Source organism: Phalaenopsis equestris, unplaced genomic scaffold (genome assembly GCF_001263595.1).
Source record: "Phalaenopsis equestris unplaced genomic scaffold, ASM126359v1 Scaffold000237, whole genome shotgun sequence".
In the NCBI taxonomy this organism is placed as follows: Eukaryota; Viridiplantae; Streptophyta; class Magnoliopsida; order Asparagales; family Orchidaceae; genus Phalaenopsis; species Phalaenopsis equestris.
Window position 1 is genome coordinate 393,692 of NW_018164679.1, and position 20,696 is coordinate 414,387.

At 36.4% G+C, this 20,696-nt stretch overlaps 1 protein-coding gene across 1 annotated transcript in view; it reads left to right on the plus strand.

Annotated features, from left to right (window-relative positions):
• LOC110023965 (MADS-box transcription factor 6-like) overlaps positions 1-20,696 on the plus strand; it is a gene marked incomplete in the record, with an annotated part of 54,412 nt that overhangs the window by 20,071 nt on the left and 13,645 nt on the right. Inside the window, 1 exon segment of the mRNA XM_020723641.1 lies at positions 3,110-3,188. Within this exon segment, the coding sequence (XP_020579300.1) occupies positions 3,110-3,188 (79 nt within the window).

Here is a 20,696-nt window from a genome sequence, read left to right on the forward strand (position 1 = left end):
AAAGACTGAAGGTTGAGGAATAACTAGCAACCACTAAGGAGAGGGTAAAGGTAGTGAAAGAACAGATGACTGTAGTTGAAGCTGAGGCACTAAGGCAATCAGAATTGCTCTTGGTCACACAAGAAGAATATCGAGCCACGCATGAGAAGCTGTCTTAGGAACTTCATGGTTAGGCAGCGAACACTCAATGTACCGAGCTAACCATTAGTAAGGATACTAGATCTGACTCCCTCAATGGGTGCTCTCTTGAAATACTCTTTATAGTGAATGGCCTCCACTATCTCTACCATCAAAACTCTCAATGAAATTATCTTGGGTACTTCATGATTCGGCAATGGAGGCTCATTATATCGAGACGGTCTTTGATCATAATACCGATTCTGACTCCCTCAGTCATATGTTATGTCGGTTATTCCATGGTTTCGGGGAGGGCAAATATCTACATTGTAAAGGCAGGCAGAATGAAGTGAATCATTCCTCAATCTCCACCCTTCACCTTTGCGGCCCTCTTTTGTCAGTACTCTCGATGAAATGAGATTGAAGTTATACTCCTTGACTGATATGTGTTAGTTGGCCATCTTTGGTTGCTCCAAACCTAATGTGTACCAGAAGAATAATTTCTTCAGCCCTTGAGCTAGGGTGGCATGAGTTAATATGGTTCTAGGTCTCACACTTCCAACATCTCTTTCTAGAAGCATGTAATGAACAAGAAAGTATTTTTGATCCATCCTTATCAGATCTATAGGAGAGTCAGCAAGTTTTTTTGAGGCTATTGGGAGCTAGCAAATTATGCCATAAACAAGCATTAAAATTAATGAATGATGAAATTAATCTCGATGGTAATGCATTGAACCACCTAAGGGATGACTTCCTTAGCATGGTAAAGAATGTGGTAGTTCAATGCGTTGGTGATTCTTAATAAACAACGATTTAACTTATTTGAGGTTATATGGTCTATTGAACTAGTCCTCTTGTAGGACTCCAGTGTAGGGATTTTGAACGTCTCTAGGGGCTTGATCTCAGAGATTTGTTGAGAGAATGTATTCTCACACTGTTAAAGCACTTCATTATGCCCAAACTAATGGAGTTTGATCGGTGTCCATCCAAAACCATCCAACTACTAGGAGTTTTCTTCTCTTTCTAGGGCTACGGGAACTCTTTGGTCGTTGAGCGTCGGCCCTTCCTCTCGTGAGTGCATCTCTCTTCCCCGAGCTAACGCATCTCGAGTGACATCCATCATTTAATTCTTCAATTTTTGGATATATTGGTTCACACACTCTCTAATGCACTCCATGTTGCCAGTGTCTCTGTTGGGAGTTTCTTCGATGTGAATTGCTCCTTTTCTTGTTTTATGGCATGATCTATGCTCACCATACCTTTTAGGATGTTGAATTTAATTTTTTTGTGAATCACACCCAAGGAATAGAACATAAGTAATAGAGAGATGAGTAAATAGCTTGATAATGTCTTATTCTTAAAATAATCTCACTATTTATAGGCGAGATGGTGCAATGTGATAGTGTTACATTTTTCCCATAGTTTCAAAAGGGGCTATCGATGATATTCTTGGCATTTTACTTTTAAGAACTTATTGTTCGATTACTCTCTGGGTCGACTAGCTAAGCTCAATTTGATCTCTTTCTATAGGCTGAGATCTGCTCAGCTGGATGAGATCAACTCGGTAGGTTGAGTTTTATCGGTATGAGTCTGCTGATTGATACGGTCCGACTATCGATGGCCTTAAACCCCGATAAGGGGCCTCTAGATATTTTTTATGTGGTTAGAGATGATAAGGAACAAGATTTTTTTTCATCGACTCATTCTTATATCATTTGGTCATTTTTTGGTCTGTCCTGTGGTTGGGTCGATTTTGGCCTTACTGACTTTAGCTCAGACAGCTTCACCAGTCGAAAAAGTGGGCCTCATAATCATTTTTTGATAAATTCTCCTTTGTCGTATTATTTTCTCTGGACCATTAATTCTCTTTAAGATCACCACTTACACATTTTGATGCACAGTTTTGTATCTAAATATGAAGTATAGGCGTTAGATATATAAATATATTTGAATTGCCTGGTATGTAAGTAAATCCCCCTTTTTAATATTTCTAAGTGGATGAGCTGAACTTATATATATACATACATACATACATACAAACCCGCTCGTCGTGACTTTTTGGTTGACATCTGTGAATTCAGTTCTAAGTCCCTTAGGGTCATTATACATACATACATACATACAAACCCGCTCGTTGTGACTTTTTGGTTGGCATCTGTGAATTCAGTTCTAAGTCCCTTAGGGTCATGGGTTCGAGCCCGCCTAAGTGCATCTGCCTTGCAGCGTGGGAACGAGTGGTTAGGCAAATGAGGGTGGCTGGAGGCTCGTATCATGGCTCCCTACCATTCTTATATATATATATATCTTGTAGATAATTTTGAAATTTAAACAAAAAAAGAATCTCTTTTAACTAAAAAAAAACTGAATACTAAACAAACCGATTTTATAAATATTTAAAACAAATTACAAAGATAAATGCTATCTTTTTATAAGATTTTTTTGGTAGGGAATTCTACAGACCATCCACTAATTCAAATCAAATAAAGTCTTAAATCTAACACTTAGTGTTTAACAATATTTGAGTACATATAGTTTATGCACTAACCATTCACCTAAAATTTAGCTTAATAAGTCATTGATTCAAGAGGGCATAAGAGTTTAAGAAAATAAGATTTTCATGTAATATATAATCTTCATGAAGATATGTATTTGTGTAAATATCTTTGATGTTTGTTCACTGATTTTATATTATTTTGCCACCTTTTTTTTTAATATTTAAGGTTCAGAATTAAAATAAATTAAATATAAATTATCAAATTTGAAGTCTATTTATTAAGCAGTCAGGGTAATTATTACTCCCTATTGATGTATTATAGTTGTTTCTCATGTCAATCTTGATGAATAGTTCTAATCTGCATATTTGCTCATAAATTTTATATTTTTAGGATTTAATACTTTATTGATGCCTTCAAAAATGTAGTGATAATTTCTGAATATAATTTTGTAAGTTCGGAAAAATACTAATTAATGTTGATTGCATCGCTTGTAGCAGCATAAAAACGACAATCGGACGATATCTACGGTGCAATTTTTCGCCTCAAGCAATGGATCCAGCTGATCTTGAAGCACAGGTTTGTAATCTCATTGTTTATATCATCGATCACATGTATTCATACTTGATGTTATGTATGATTGCGGAATTTACAATCATTGTCATGATATATACATTCAATGTTATCTAGAATTTAGAAGTTAAGATCTAGTTGTTAGAGGAGCAACAATGGTTGGGTTTTGGGCTGCACATTTGTATCCTAATTCGCTAGGATTAGTGCTCGAACGCGTAGCACATTAGTTGGAAATAATATGAAGAATCCCAAAGTGTTGGGTTTGATCCTCACCCTACGAAAGAAATCACTGTAAATAGTGCACACTGTCGCTTACAATTATTCTATCTGATAGAGTCATCGTTAGCTTCCGAACGACCATCTTTGTGGCATCTTTGTTGTTGTCCTCCATGGCCACCCTTCCACATGCATATATTGGATTTGTGGTTCGGCATGATGTACTTACAACTTCTTTCTCCCCCAATCAATAGCTTTTATTGTTATGGCAAGATGACCTCACTCATTCAATCCCCAATATTCTTCTTAATTTTGAGGTTGTTAGATTTGTTGAAATTAGCTTTAAAAAGTAAGTTTATGGATCTTTATCCCACTCTTCTATTTGTTTGATTTTCTTCCCAAAGCTAAATAGTTTATGGAGAGTTTTTTTTTGTGTCAATTTCATAATTAATTCAACCCAAAACATGTGCTCATCGAATTCTTTTAGAGTGATGATATCTTCCAAAAGACTTTGTTTCGGCTCAAGTTGCTTTGATGAGTTTATCAAAATGTTCATTTGGCTTTAGATTTTCTCACTTTGTTATTATTGTACAAATTAAATTCCCATGTTTAATAGTTCATCATATCTGAGAAATCACTTTATATTTTTTGAGATTTTAGCTTGGCGCGCAACCCTTCATGCATGGATTCACCGACTACTTCCATCTTTAAATTTTAGATTGTTGGAGTCCTTGTGAAATTTGATATTATTTATAACTTATTGGATGTCACTTGGACTAACTATTAATAGAATGGCTTTTAGCAAAATTTAATTTCTTAGAAGAGGTCAATCTTTAACACTCACTATCTCTTGCTTTGCATGTGATGTAAGCTCGTCGAATATATGCCATAGAAAGCACCCACCTTCAACAACCAAAAAACATTATTCTTGAAAATTATTCCTCATTATAATTATGAAATTCCCTAAGTTCACTTCAATGCTAACGCTCATTTATCATTCCTTCATTGATTTCTGATTCATTTACTAGTCAAGAAGATGAACGGTATAATACCCAAAATAATCTAAATTCTTTTTTCTAAACCCCCAACATTTTCATCATAAGAATACAAACATTACTTTTTGTTTGTGTTGCTCAAATTTATTACTTTTGATCTCTTATTTATTGATAACATCACTCTGAAAAGTTGTTTTTTTCACCTAGCACACTTCTTTAATTAATTTGAGGAATTTTTGTTACTATTTCCATTTAGGGCGGTATCCCACACAATATATATATATATATATATATATATATATAATTTATTCTTGCCTTAGCTTTTTTATGTCGTTATGTTGATCCCAACATATATATTTTTTTCTAAATGATCACGACCAATTTGATCTTACAATTAACTTCATTTATTGGAGCTTATGATTACACTATATGAGAAACTCTTAACCTCTATATGTAAAACATACAAACAAATATTATGGAGAGGGCAAAAAAAAAAAAAGTTCATGTAAAGCGTTTTTATTCTACTAAAGCTTCATACGTAACCCACATGTTAGACGATGTATCAAAATATATAACTATGTTTTGGCAAAGCCCTTTTTATCTTTTCTTATGTTGGATTGGACTATAATAGTCTCTTCTTATATAATAGAAATTTGTGCTTTAGTTTTGCATGAAAGTTTTATGCTCAAACAAATGAATAAAGAGAGAGTTGAATGTATACTAAGCTTTTTCAAATAGAGATCTCAAGAGAGAAAAGCTATAGAGCCTAGCCTTATTAAAATGATTCTAATAAGAAAATATACATACAAAATTTTCCCTGTCTAATAAATACAAAAAGACATATTTAAATATGCGCACTGTTAGTTTAGTATTATATGAGAATAGTAAAAATGTGGGTTAGGTGATAAGGAATTAGGAGCAATTGAGCACGCTGGTCAAATAATGGTGATTTAATCATGATTCAATGCAATCCAACAATGGTGATCAGATGGTTGAGTGGAAATAGCTCAACTATGGCGATTGGGTTGTCGTGACATGACACTGGTGGCAAGTCAACAATGATTCAACTGTGGTGTTCAGCAGATAGTCAAGCAGTTGTGAATCTTTTATAGTACTTGGGCGACAACAACAATCTGATGATGATGATAAGGAAGTGATTTGTAGTTTATTGGTGATGGTTTGATGAGAATAGTTGGACAACAAACAAATGAAAATGATTTGGTGATAATGATTTAATGGTGATCGTGGGCTATTGTAGTCCAAATGTGATGGCTTAGTGGCAGTGGCGATTAGTGGTGATGGTTTGGTAAAGGCAGTTTGATGATGGTGCACATGTGGTGGGGATTCGACAGAGGTTCTGGTTCAATAGCAACAATTGGGTGGTGATGATGGTTTGATGTTAATTAATGGCTAAGGGATGATCTTGAAGTGTTTTTTAAGCAAATCTCTAGGACTCTTCATACCTCTGCATTGTTTTTGATCTCCAATCTTTGTCACCTTCATTTTAAGAGTGGTAGTTTATTTATGATATTATTACTGGCATTCTTTATAAACGTCACTGCCAAAATCAAAACACTCCATCCCCTTAATATATCATAAGATTTTTTCTTAATTTGCAAGTAATTTATTGATTTAAAAATTAAGTGATTTGGGCTCTCTGGATGTGGCTCATCTAGACCCTCAATTGATTAAAAGCATGTACACTTTAAAGGTTATTTATTCGCTCAATTAATACCACAAAATTTTTAATTATACTTCAAGTGCATGTCTTAAGTTAGATCAAGTTACTTTTGATGTTGATGAGTTTGTCTCATCAAACCATTATCGTAAATTTGTTGAAACATAAGTTTATATGATTCTTAATATGATTTTGAAAGTTTTCAACTCGAACGTTACTTATATTAAAGTTTGTTGATCATGCATACTTTACATATCAATATATATTTTATACCACAAGAAAATAACAAGTATTTTTTAAAATTGAAAAATCATTGATAATAAAAAAAAAGTTTGCCATAAATAATCCCCCGTAAAACCCCCATTAAAATATTTTTTGAGTTATAAATGTCCCAAAATTTATCGAACTTCAAATTTGTTCACCAAGAAATGTTTGTTAATTAGTTGCATTCTTTCATAAAATTTTAATGTTCACATATAATTATAAAAATTATTCTTATAACTTCTTACAAAACACTTTAATAGCTTATGATAAAATTTAAATATATCTAAAAAAATAATTGAACTAAAAATATATAGGCAAAGTAAATGGTTTTAAGTTGACTTGTCCGGTGACTATTTAGAAAGTAGATTTACATTATTTTTAGATTTATAGGAAAGAATTCTATCTCATCTCCTAAAATATCGCAGAGTTTGAGATGATGATTAGTCGGTCTATGGGCGAGTGCTTGATAATCAAAAGGAAAGCAAAGAGATAAGGAGACTCACGATCAAGTGAGTGAAATATTCACTAATTATTGGTTGTTTGTTTGATTTAAAAGGCTAATTCAAATATGTCATTGACACGTAGAATTAAAGTAGGGGAAAGAGCTAACAATCTAATTATAGAGGATGATATTTAAGAGGGAAAAATTATTCTGTGCGGACACTGCATGCAGAGAAGCATGCGGTGTCAGATTTTCACCGTCTATCACAATTTTGGTGGGACCCACTTTTAATTTTTTTTTTAAACAAAAAAAATCCCACCGAAGCCGTGATGGATGGTGAAGATCGGAATCCGCATGCATCTCTATATGTGGTGTCTGCACGGAATAATTTTTCTTTAAGAGGAGGATTAATGAGATGTGTGAAATGTTGAATCAGAGCTATCATGTCATTGGATTTCTTCAGACAATTAAAATTTTTTTGATCTGGTTTAAAAAATATCACTTATTTCTTTTTTAAAAACAAACAAGTACTTTCATGCTTAGATGTGGCATCAAATTGAGATAAATGTAAACATAAGAAATTAAAATTTGAATTTGTAAATACATAAAAATTGAATAATATGTATGAAAAGAATAAAAACGCAACGGCGGAACAAATAGTCGGGGTGTTGCCGTGGGAAAATATTTGCATACATAAGACGTACGCAGAGCTGCGTATATCCAGGGGTTATTCAGGGGGTAAGGAGGCCTCTGTAACCCCCTGTAATTTATTTATAAACTACCTGTAATCTACAAATGAGTTTCGCGCTTTTATAATTTTATGAGTACAAATCAATTACACGGAGGTTACAAGGAAATTACAGATATAACGCGAATATAACAACCTGTACCCTTAGAATATCTCCTAACGTACGTGTAGGCAAATATTTTCCGTTGCCGCGGCCGCGTATAAGCATGGGAAAAGAAGAGAATCAACTGCGAAATGCCGGATTCTGGCGAATGAGAAGAGGAAAAGGGACCCATGTCGGGCCGCGGGAGGTTGAGGAGAGGATTTCAGGTGAGAGGCGGCGTCACTGCCTTCTTTTCAGGTTTTATCTCGCACAAATGAAATAGTAAATGATAAATTTTGTTAAAAAAATTCTGACCTAATTTTTTTTCTTGTTTATCTGCCAAGTTACCGGCCCGTTCTACTGTACATTTTCAAACTTTCTAAGTTACATTTTTTTTTTCTTAATCAAGATCCACTATGAGTTCGTTTAGCAGGCTGAAAGTTATTGGTTGTATCTTAGATTTTTTCTTCTTCTTACAATTGGATAGTATTATTTTACAGTTATCACAGTTTAGTAGAAATAGCTTCCTATCACTGAAATTTATAAGAAGTGAAAAGAAGTTGCAGCCAATCTGATGACTGTTTGAAAAATGAAGCTCTGAGAAGTACCGGTTTAAAATTATTTCATACTTTACGGAAATGTAGATTAGATTGTTTATCACTGATTTTCATTACTAATATAGTACTTCTATGAAATACTATTGTTGAATCTGGATTTGTCCGTGAATCACATCCAAAGAATAGAGTTTGAGATAAGAGGGAGGGAGAGAGAGAGGGAAATACACAATAATGAACAACAATCTGATTTGTTGATTAACATTTTCTCATAAACTAATTCTCCTATCTATAGAAAAGGAGGTACAATATGTGAAATTACATGTTGCCCTTGCTTTAATGAGGGTGTTACGGGATATTTTAGGCAGTTTACATATATGGGCCTACGGCTTGACTACCCTTCTACCTCGTTCGGCTGAAATCAGTGGGTTTTGCTTCAACAAGACCCGTTTGTTTGACTGTGTTGAATCGGGGTTGTCAGTTGGTCTTTGATAGTGTTTGGGTCGGCAAGACTTGACTCGATTGACTTAATTTTTTTGTTTGGTTATTCTAGTCAGGTTGTCCACTATTGATTCTTAGATGAGAAGCTCATGTTGGTATAGTAAGACTAGATTATTGAGCAGAGGGTGAATCACTATAATCCGATAGGTAGCTCATTCATTGACGAGAGGTTCGTTGGGATGGTTTGTGAATCATGTTATTGTAGGTTCCTGATCTCTAATGAAGAATCTTAGGAGCGTCCGTGAGATGACTCGTTCTACTGAACTCTTCCCTTGAGTCGGGTTGTGGCGAGAGGCAGCTTGATGTCTTTGCTCAGCTTGACTGGCTCTAGTCCTTTGTTCGGTTGGTTTACTTTCGGTCATCTCCAGCCTTAGTTCAGAGGGTTGTATCTGGTTAAGTGGGTCATTTGGTCTTCCCCCAGTGGGCTCTCTTTAGCTATACTTTTATGTCTCTTAGTCTGTTGGATCTTCTTGAGATTCGTGCTAATGCATTCCTAATATATATTTTTTAGTTCTCCGGTTCTCTTACTTCTTTAAAACAATAATTACGATAAAAATAAGAAAATTAAATGCAAAAATATATATCATTTATTACGTAATCAGAATTTTAATATTTGAACTTTTTGAATTTTTGTGCCCATGATTCTTATAAATAAGGCGAGATTGGCTACTTTATTATTCCACATTTCTGTGTCTTTGTCTGAGTCAACCGGCCTGCAAACATCTTCATGGCGAAAACTCCAAAACCTTTGGGAGAAGTCCATAACACTAAAATGATAAGTGTCGCTTTTGGACTGTTTGTGTTGCGTTCTCATTCTGAGGCCAAAGATAAACCAAAGGGAGAGAAGAGACTTGAGGGAAAGAAGAGGCCAAGGGCAGGAAGCTGGCCGAATGGCGAGAGCAGACTGCCAGACAGTGAAAAGCAGAAAAATAAACTTGGCTCCGAGTAATAGAAGGCGATTGAGCCAATAAATGGAGAGAGGTTATCTGACTCGCTTCAAGGTCCTCGACAGGGGAAGGGGGCAAAAGAAGGAAGTGGATCAGGGGCGGTCCGATTGCAAGCCCATCTATTTAGTCTTCTATCGCGGCCCGTGACTAATCGACCGAACCACTAGCACAGGGAGCCACTAGTTTGCCAGAGATACAAGAAGTTGTTGGTACTCTGTCGCTGGTCAGGGGGCGGAAGACTACGAGCCCCACTGCCATCTAGTGAGAGTTGTTTGTCATTTCGGTCAATTGATATGGATCGACTCTTTGGTATGAGGAGACTCAATATTTCTTGGTTAACACAATTTTCTTTACTTTTACTTATACTGTTTACAGATGAGGTGATATAGATCATTGACTCGCCTTTGAGGGACGGTTGGCAGGGTTCCACCTCGAGACCCGTTGAGGCAGCCCTGGCGCTGGCTAAGAGTGAGGAGAATGTGGTTGACCGCCTCTAGTCAACTTTTCTAAGGTCCACAAGGAGGCGAGCGACTAACTTCGGATGTCTTCTGGGTCGCTGGCCCGCCACTTGGACTAGATGGATGACTCATACGCTTGGATGGTTGGGATGTGGCGAGAGGTGCTGGGATGCGGCGAGAGGAGGAGATAAGAGAGCTGTGGTAGGAGTTGGAGGCCCTTCAGTCGGAATTGGACGTTTGGGAGACTTGTTCGATGCTCTGGATTTAGGTCGAGGTTGACTGCGTATATATGTTTAAGTTTGGGGGATAACTGTTGTATAAGAGGTTTCCGTGAGGACGTGTCTCGGTCGAAGCGATAGATGAACCGCTTGTAAAATATTTTCTTATTGAATAAATTCGACTTTAATATTTTGAAAATAAAATTTTGTTTCTATTATCATTTTCTCTTTAAAATCTGTATTGATATGATGCGCTTTTTCTTAATATGAGCAATTATTAGATGCAGAGCACGTACATACATATTTTTTTATATTTTGGTTGTATTGATATAACCAATATAACCAAAATACAACAAAATTCATCTGTGCGGATTCCACGCCTAATAATTTTTCTCGAAATAGTGGTACGATTTTACAACTGTTCCGCTCCCCTGTTGTCCTATATGTAAGGGCCGAGGGTTGAATTTTGCGCTGCACTCTTTGATTTTCTTTGGGTTTTCTTTCTCTTTGTTTTCTGCCCTCCCTTCCTTTATTTGGATGGCTCCCAAGTACACACCTCGGCTCTTCGTGGCGATCCCAGTTCCAACAATTGATAGGTCAGCTGTAAGATACCTATCTTTGAAATTGAGATTCAGCTCCGAGCCGTTGGAGGATATGATCTGGAGACCAACCTGTTTGAAAGGGATCTCGTCTTCTACAGAGAACAGTTCAGATAGGGTTTGCCGTCGTTTTACCATGAACTGTGGTCAATTTTCAATCATTACAGGGTGATTCCTGCCCAGATTAAACCTAACTCAATATCCGCTATAATGACATACATAATTTACTGCTATCGAGTAGGGATCCATGGTTACTGGAGTTCTTTCCTTATATGTTTTCATTCAGGGATCACCCGGATGACTATGCTCAATTTAGTTTGGTCGGTAAGTTCCAACTACTCGGTTTGGAGATTAAGGGTTTGTTTGGGACAGCTGCAGCTTATTGAATAATCTGCTGATAAGCTAAGTGTGATGACTATTACAAATTTTTTATTTTTTTGAAAAAGCCAGATCGTTGTCAGAAAGTTCCCACCGCACCTAGATAGGTGCGGTGTGAAAACGCTGTTTTCGGCGTTTTGAAAATGCATTAGTTGTCAAAACGCAGTTTACCCAAATAAGTCAGGTGCGTTTTCAAAGCGCCACCGCACCAAATAAGCTGCCCCAAACAGACCCTAAAATCAAGGAGTGGTAGTTGCGCTTCTTTCTTTGGTCCTCCTCTAGTGGTTGAGGAATTAAACTCGTCCTAACGAGAAGAGTGTACAAGAAGAAAAAGGTCGAGTGTCCCTGGATCCAAAACGAAGCAGAGGAAGTTGAAGCGAGGCGACTATCAGTCCACCAATATATTGAGGTGATTGCTATCAATTGGGTCCTACAACAGTACAAGTTTTGTTTGATGACCGTAGCGCTGTGAGCAAATTAAGATGCCCGAGAAGCCGAATGAGAGGCTTATGAAGCTGCTTGAATCTTCTGAGAGGAACCACTTAGGAAGGTTGCCCGCCCGGAAGTTGCACCGGCGAAGGGGGGGAGTGTCGATTGCTTGCGCTGGTGAAAGGACTGAACGTGTGAACTTTATCTTTTCTATTTCTGAGTCCACGATTATGATTCAGTGAGTGTTAACTAGCGAACTAACACTTATTGAGAAAAAAAACCTAAGTTTTTTAATAGGTGTAGGTCCTTCTGGAGTGCAACGCCGAAAAACTGAACATACCCTGGACATTTTGGCAGATAACGATGTTGGGGAGGTTCTTTCGGAGGAGAGGCTGGTTGCAAGGCCAGTGACCCCTCAGCCGGCTACTACAAGGAACATTGCGTTAGCAGAAAGAGGGGAAGCTGGTTGACCTTCCTTGGTGGCTCCTTCAGAGCCCGAGCTACAGCCTGAACCCGCTTCTCCCAAAGATGAAATTCGCCACAGAAAGGGAAAGACTCCGACGACCGATTTAAGTACCTCAATTCCACCTCCTAGGGAAAAATAAAAGGGTTCTTCTCATTTGTGTCATTCTTGTAGAGGAAGAAGGTGAAGGTTTACATAAGTAAGGACGGGCGGTTCGCCCTCATCAACAAGAGGAGGGACTGGTACTCAGATTCTCCGGTCGTTGCTCTCTATGCCTCAACAATCAGGGACGTCCTCTGGTCCACAATTTTGAAATGCACTTCCGTGATCACAGTCTTTTGAGCCTATGTCAGTCGGTCGACTGGTATCAGTTGATGATGTTTGGGGCTTCTTACTTCCAATCTACATTCCTTATATTGTCCGAGAAAAAAGTCTTATATAGCTGAGAAGAAGGCTAGGCTCGCGGAGGAACGAGCAAGGGCGCCCAAAAAGCGGGCAAAGGGCGGCGAGATAGAGGGGGCTGGAGGAAGCTGAGGCGGAGTTGCGCAACGTGTCAGAGTTGCTGTTTGCTGTCCAAGAAGAGAACAAAACTTTGAAGCACAAGATGGAAATGATGAGGACATAAGAAGAATTTTTTGCTAGCCAAGCTAAGTACCTCATGCTTGGGACCAAATTGGAGATCGACTGGTTCATTCAAGCGAATATTGTCGATCCCAAGTGGTCTGATTAGGATGAATTCACCAAGCTCCTCCCTATTTCGACGACAGAAGAGGAGGATAAGCAGTCGGAAGACAAGAGCAAGGCAGATGATGGAGGATCTTTTAACACTTGAACCGACTTCGACTCTATAGTACTTAGAAAAAAGATTTGTTTCTTTTGTTTGATTGTAAATCATAGAAAACTTTGTAAAAGGAATTTTTTTTTAACATTTAATTCATGAAATGAAAGAGAGGTTTCGACCAGCTTTTATCTTTGCCTTGTGCCTTTTATCTTTACCGCAATATTTTTACTTGTGATAAATGCTTATGTGGTTGATATAAAAAACTTTATTGAAATTTAGAAATATAATTACACATCTCACTTTTCACGCTAGATTCTTAACTATCGATAACTTGTTGGATGTTGCGATAACCTTTATATTAATATTGATAACCTTTAAAACAAAAATCAAACTATAAGATTCAAGCAATTTCTATTAATAAAATTATTTTTCTTAAGTTAACATATGTTTACTTTATCTGAAATTACGGAGTCATTCTACGACTAGCTTTCACATACTTCCTTCGAACTTGTTGTCTAGGGTAAACAACTTGAAATTCATAAATATCTTAGGTTTTCATAATATCTTGGCTCATCAAGTGATTTTGGGGCTGTTTGTTTTGAAGTATTTATGGTGTAAAGTAATATAAGTATCTGTATTTTAATTTTTATGTGTTTTGCTAAAGTGAAAAGAAAAAGTGGAGTAAAGTTTTAGCGAATTTGGAGAATCCCTCCTAGTTCATTTCTTCCGCAATTTCTTTTGGCAAAAAATGAACGAAAAACACAAATTAAACGTCTTCTCCTTCGCAGGCGTCTTCTTCTTCGTTGGGCTTAGGTATTGGTTCACAAGAGGACAACCATTCTCTCTCTTCCCCGTTGCTGTACCGCCCTGCTTAAACAAATCTTGCTTCTCGTTGTAGATCTACCGTTGCCATGATCGTTACAGCGAGATCTCTAACCCTTTTATTCTTCAGAATCACCATCGTTATCCTCGCTGCCTCGTTGGTGTCGACATTGGAGTCTGAACACAGGGTACTTTGATGGTTTCTTAGCCCTAGTCTCAAAATCCTTAGATCTTCAACTCAATTTGTTACCACTCATTTCAAGGCTTGTTATGGCTAGATCTTGCTGTGGCAATGGAAGGATCGCATGGTGTATGCTTGTGTTTCATTGTTGGCTTTAGATCCGAATCGATTATTCTGACCTTCTCGGTCTTGTTAGTGGTTTTTTTTTATCTTTTTGTAATTTATTAATGAGATACTTCACATCTATTTCCTTCGTAACTTTTAAATAAATATAAAAAATAATTGATCTGTATTTAAGTTATAAATAACCAAACAAGCTTAAATATTTTGAATATACTATTTTTTATTTTACTTTACATGCATACAACCAAACTGAAAAATAATTTTCCTGTATTTATTATAAAGATAACCAAACTTATTATAGGCATAATACACTGTATTTTATTTTACTCTGTATTTTTTTTACAATAAACCAAACAGAAACCAAACAGGCCCTTAACCGAAAAACATAACTGATTTATCAAAACATACCTCAAATGGGCTTTCTCGGCAACCAACCATTTTCCAAAAGTGTTTATTCTTTCCCCTCTTTCTTATCTTGGCTTATTCCTCCCTTTATCTTACTGATTTTGACCTTTACGGAAACCCACAAACCAGCTTTTCGCTTTCGACACGATCTAGTCTCTACTATGGCGACCAGAAACGAAAAAAATGCACAATTCGTGGCAAATCTCAAAATAGAAGTGTGAGGAACTAAAATCTCAAATAGTGTGAATGAGGGTTTCGTACTCACAAAATTCATCCTCGAAGCCTGTACCACGAGTTGCAGTATTCGACAAGCCGCTTGCATCCATTGCTCGCACCTATGCTACAGGGACCTGAATGTTGGAGCTACGGGATCTGTTTGTCGAGAGTGATCACAAACAGTGAGAGGGCTTTGAGCGAAGAAATAGAGAGTAAGGAGAAGAATTGAAAGCTCTGGAGAGGATTTCCCCCATTTGTCGCATCCATAACGTTAAAAATCTGGTGGGTACTGTTGGTAGGAACAATATATGCAAGATTAGAGAGATTTAGTTTTAATTAAAACTTAATTAAATTAATTAACTCAATATCTCATAAATTTTATCTCTCATTCTATTTATAAATTATATATATTATTTTATTTAAATTGATCAATTTGATGTTTAAAATTTAATAAAGTTGCTTTGGTAGAAATCTGAGGGATGCAAAATTTGAGATACATTTTCAGCGGCAAAAGTTTTATCTGATTTCACAAAACTGGTTATTACAAGCTCCCCTCATAAAATTTTGTCCTTAAAATTCATGAACTTTACACCAACTAATTATATATATTTTATGAAGATGAATATAAAATGATTACAAAAGTCAGTTTCTTGTCAAATGATAACTAAAACATATCCAACTCTATGATTCAGCATCAGTATAAATGACTGGATGTTCTTCCTGTTCCTGATGAGTTAAGTAATAAACACTTGGACGAATGTTCTGCCTTGGTTAAACTTTGCGAGCCACAATATCAACTTCTGTTATTCTCCGCTGACCACTTCTAGAAGTAGTTCCTTCCTGCAAATTCCCCCGAGTTGAATCCCTTCCTGGGTTTGCTTCTAATGTGGATCTCTGAACAAAATTATGACAATTTCTCCTCTAATGTTTAGGCTGTTTGCACAAGTAACACACATTCAACTCAAATGAGCATTGAAAATGATGTTGCTTTTCACACTTAACACAAGGTCGTATAGGCTACAATAACTCCACTAGTATAACACTTTATATTCTTCTCATTAGACTCTCCTCCTGAATGAACTATTGGTGTCAGATCTTCCAAACTCTTCCTCTTGTGCAAATCTCTATGCTTCCGAGTCTATTGAAATTTAATTTTCACTCATCTAGCCCTCTTCACTAGCACTCAATCCCAAGTGGCACTACTGCCTGCTTAACTGAATCCTTCAATTCATAAATAAATTTGTGGCATTTCTGCTCTGCATTTGAAATGAGTTGGGGTGCATATTTTGATTGCACAATGAACTTTGCTTCATATTGCATAATTGATTGATCTCCTTGCAACAATCTAATAATTACCTTACATTTGTCTCCTGACTGTCTGTGGTACAAACCAATCTCTGAAGGTTCTCACAAACTCATCCACTGCACCAAGTGGTTGGTTCTACCTTCAAACTTCTCTTGTATCTGACCTTGCCACCATCTTTCAGCTTCCCCCTCAAAAGCAAATGTGGTAAGGGAAATTCTCTTATCCTGTGGACATATCTTATCATATAATCTTGTCCACTCTCAATAACCAATTTTTAATTTTCACTGACCCTCCAACTCCAGATAACAAATGTGATCTCATATCATGAGAATGCTTTAAGTATTTATCCATTCGTGCTCTTCCAGTATTTTTAGCTTGAGATTGAAAACTCTTAATCAACTGAGTTACAACATTCATTATATTAAAAAACACACCAACACTGACTGTGACATTTTTGGATATATTAAATTTATCATTATCTTCTCTAACTACATGATCATTTATAATTCTGAAATAATAACAATACATTTTATTTAGACTCGACTCAAATTTTTTTTAATTTCTATTATTTAAAATTTTATCCAATCATCATATTGATTCTTTCATTAAGATTCATGTTATTCAATCTAAACTTCTTGTTCTGACATTATTTTTGTCACGACCGGGCTGGGGCTTGGATTTAACTAAGACGGAAACTGACAGTCGGACAGTGAAAAATAATTTTCTACTATTCTACTTCTACTACTAACAATTTAATATTTAATAATTCATGGAAGAGTTACTAAAGAAAGTAATTTAATTAATGAGTAGAAAAACATATCTTTCTGATTGCCTTTCTCACCTCCTATACAAATTTGCTCTTCTATTCATCTTGTTCAAAAGCTTAAAATCTAAAAAAAATATTAAAACAATAAAATAAGTTATCTAAACATGACCTATATGTAATAACACTTCTAAACTACAATAATCAGAAGAAAAAAATTATATGCATACTGGTCTTTCATATCCCTATAAAAAATCAAATAATATGCTAGTCTTTCATATCTCTATAAGAAATTTTTGATGTACTAATACATGTATGAATGTTATTTTTTATATGAAAATATTCAAATGTTTAATATTCACTTATATTAACTTTATTGTTATTTTATACTCTTTACATGCATATCTGTCTCTTTGAGAATCATCATTAATAAAACCGAACACAACCCTAACTGATATTATCCCGTCAACATATCAGTTAGCGATCTAAATATCACAATTATTTGGAGTGGAAAGACCCTTACCATCTTTCGACCGATATTATCCTGTCGACACAGCGGTTAGCGATATAAATATCATAATTATTTAGGGAGGTAAGCTCTGTCTACTCGCTCTTGACTGATATTTTTCTGTCGGCACAATAATTAGTGATCTAAACATCACAGTTATCTGGGGTGGTAGAAAAACTACACGTACGGGTGCACTGGCGTCCCTGCCTGTATCACTAGGGGGTGAACTCCACTTAACATGCTCATGCAAGTATACATACATTCATATATAAACTATTTCATTCTTCATTACATTCATTCTTCTGAGACATCTTCATTTATTTATTAACATGTATACTTACTCTGCTGTGCAACCAATAATCATATATATATATCTCATATTGTGTATATCTCTTATATCATGCATATGTTTCATATCATTTGTATATCTTATTTCATGCATATCTCTTATATCATGCATGTCTTTCCTATCATAATTATATTGTATATTATGTCTATTATATATATCACACATCGTGTATATCTTGTATATCTTTTCTGTCATTCATTTTTTTCTATCTAGAAATATGAGAAATCTAACTAAACTAGAACATACATTGAGTCAAACATACATTTTGAAATAAAGGAGTAGGGGTGTTAACTCGGGTCAGTGCGTCGGGTTTAGGTTTGACTTGAAAATGACCCGATCCGTATAGGGTCAATCTGAACCTGACCCGAATAATAAACGGGTTGAAAACTAAGAACCAAGCCCAAGCTTGACCCCTAACTCGAACCCGACCCAAACTTTTGTACTTATTTGGCTCATGTTGGGTTTTCGGGTTCAACTCGAACCCAAACCAAATAATAAACAGGTTGAATTCTTTGACCCAAACCCGACTCGAAAAATATTTGGGTCAACCTTAACATGAATTTTTCGAATAGAGTTCAAGTCATGTTGGCGTGTCAGGTTAATTTTTGACACCCCTATTAAGGAGATTACTAAAATTTAGAAATATTATTATTTATTTTAGTTGTCACGCTATATTCTTAATCTTCAATAACTAGTTGGACATTGCGTTAACCTTTATGTTATTATTAATAACCTATAGAATAAAAATCAAACTTTAAGATTCATCTAATTTGTCTTGAATATCTCAAATAACGTGAATGAGGGTTTCATATTTACCAATTTCGACCCCAAAGTCTGAACTGCTAGCTGCAGTACTCGGCAGGCCTCTTGCATCCACTGTTCACGCTTGTGCTAGGGACTCGAATGTTGGAGCTGCGGGATCCATTTGCCGAGAGTGGTCACAAACTAGTAGAGGGCTTCGAGCGATGAAACCGAGTGTATGGAGAAGAATCAAAGGCTTTGGAGAGAATTTCTCCAATTCGACTCATCCAGAGCGTTAAAAATTGGGTGGGTAATGTCAGTGGGAACAATATATGCGAGATTAAAGAGATTTAGGTTTAATGAAAGTTTAATTAAATTAATTAACCCAATATCTTAAAAAAATTATCTCTCATTCTATTTATAATTTACATATATTGATTTACATCAAATTGATCGATTTGACATGTAAAATTTTGTAAAATTACTTTGGTTGAAATTTGAAGGATGCAAAATTTGAAACACATTTTTAGCCGTAAAAAAATTACTTAATTTTACAAAAATGGTTATTACACATGATGACAATAAGGAACTTGTGTTGGCCTCGCGATGGTGGGAATGACCCAAGGATGTCTTGTCCCCAAACAACAAAAGACCTAGGGCTGGTAATTGTTTGTAGCATGTGTACCGACTGATGTTGCAATGGTGGATACTTTGTGACTTTTTTCGCATCTTCTAGAGAATTCTTCAGCTTCTTTTTGAAGCGTCGGCTAGAAGTAGATTTGTCGTTGTACTCTGTGTGTCAAGGTTTTTCTTCCGGAATGGCTTTCGCACTCCCCACAGTGTACCTCTCGGAGGACATCTTCCGTCTCATTTTCCTTTATGAATTTTAAGTATAATGACGTGACTGACCTCCCGCAAAGCTTTCATTCGATCAAGACGTATCGTGTGACTTTAATCTTGAACCCTCTTTGGCCGACAACTTCTGATATAATTCTGGTTCGGAGGTACTGGATACAAGAATCAATCCAACTCTTTAGTCATTTTGTCTCCAATTTCATCTTCTCAAGTTCTTCAATGGTTGGCCGAACTAGCCTTTGGGGAATGCCCTCCCCAAAGTGGATGCACTTGGATAGGAGTTTGGCTACTTGGCTCTCCTCTCAAGCAATATGCTCGTTTTTAAAACCTTCAAATTTCTCGATCCACATTTTCTCTTTATTCAGGTATTTAGCCATCATTTCGTTCTTGACTTTGAATTCTCCGTTTACTTGGTTCACCACAACTGTGTGTCTGATTTTGTTAGGAGATACAGGTCTCTCATCCTGTAGATAAATTGCACCCCGACAATTAAAGTTTCATAGTCGACCTGATTGTTGGTGACTTCAAACCCAACTGCAATTGAGTGATAGATGTGCTCCCCGAACAGATTGGTTAGAGTGAGATAGAGTCCTGTCTCTGTCCTGCTCGAAGCTTCGTCATTGTGCAGTGTTCAGATTTGGATTTCGGTAGGTGCTCCTTCGCTCGGTTCACTTAACTTGGAGAAATATGTATGGAAATCAGCTATCGCTTGCGCTTTAATCGCGGTCTGAGGTATGTAAGAGATGTAAAATTCGCAAAGCTCCACTGCCCACTCAAGGAGCCGAGTCGAATTCTCCGGGCGAGTATGAACAGATCTAAGTGGGTGATAGGTGATGACCCGAACTGGATGTGTCTGGAAGTCTGACCGAAGTCTTGGAGCAGAAACGAAAAGAGCAAAAGTTAGCTTTTTCATGATGGGTTACTTGAGCTCGGCGCCTCTAATGACTCTACTGACGTAGTAGACGAGGAACTGTTTCCCGAGCTCATCTCTAACTAAAATCGAATTGATGGCTTCAGGTCGGATCCCTAAGTGTAGAGAAAACTCTCCATTCAATATGGGGCTCTGGAAAAGTGGTGGCGATTCTAAGGACATTCAATTTCCTGAATGCTTGTTCACATTCTTTCGATCAGATAAAGTTATTTGCTTTCTTTAAATTTTTGAAGAATGCTGCATATTTGTCGCCATAATTAGAAATGAATTGACTCAACCCTTCGGTCTGATCGGTTAGCTTCTGCACTTCTTTAGTGTTCTGAGGGGATGACATGTCAAGCAATGCCCGTACTTTCGCTGGGTTTGCTTTTATTCCTTATGGGGTTAATAGATAGTCAAGAAACTTGTTTATTGATGCCCTGAAAGTGCATTTGAGTGGATTTAATCTCATGTTGAATTTTCTTAGTATTTTGAAAGTTTTTTTTAGATCTTTTATGTGTTGTGAGGTCGTTTTACTTTTAATCAACACATCATCTACATACACTAGAATATATATATATA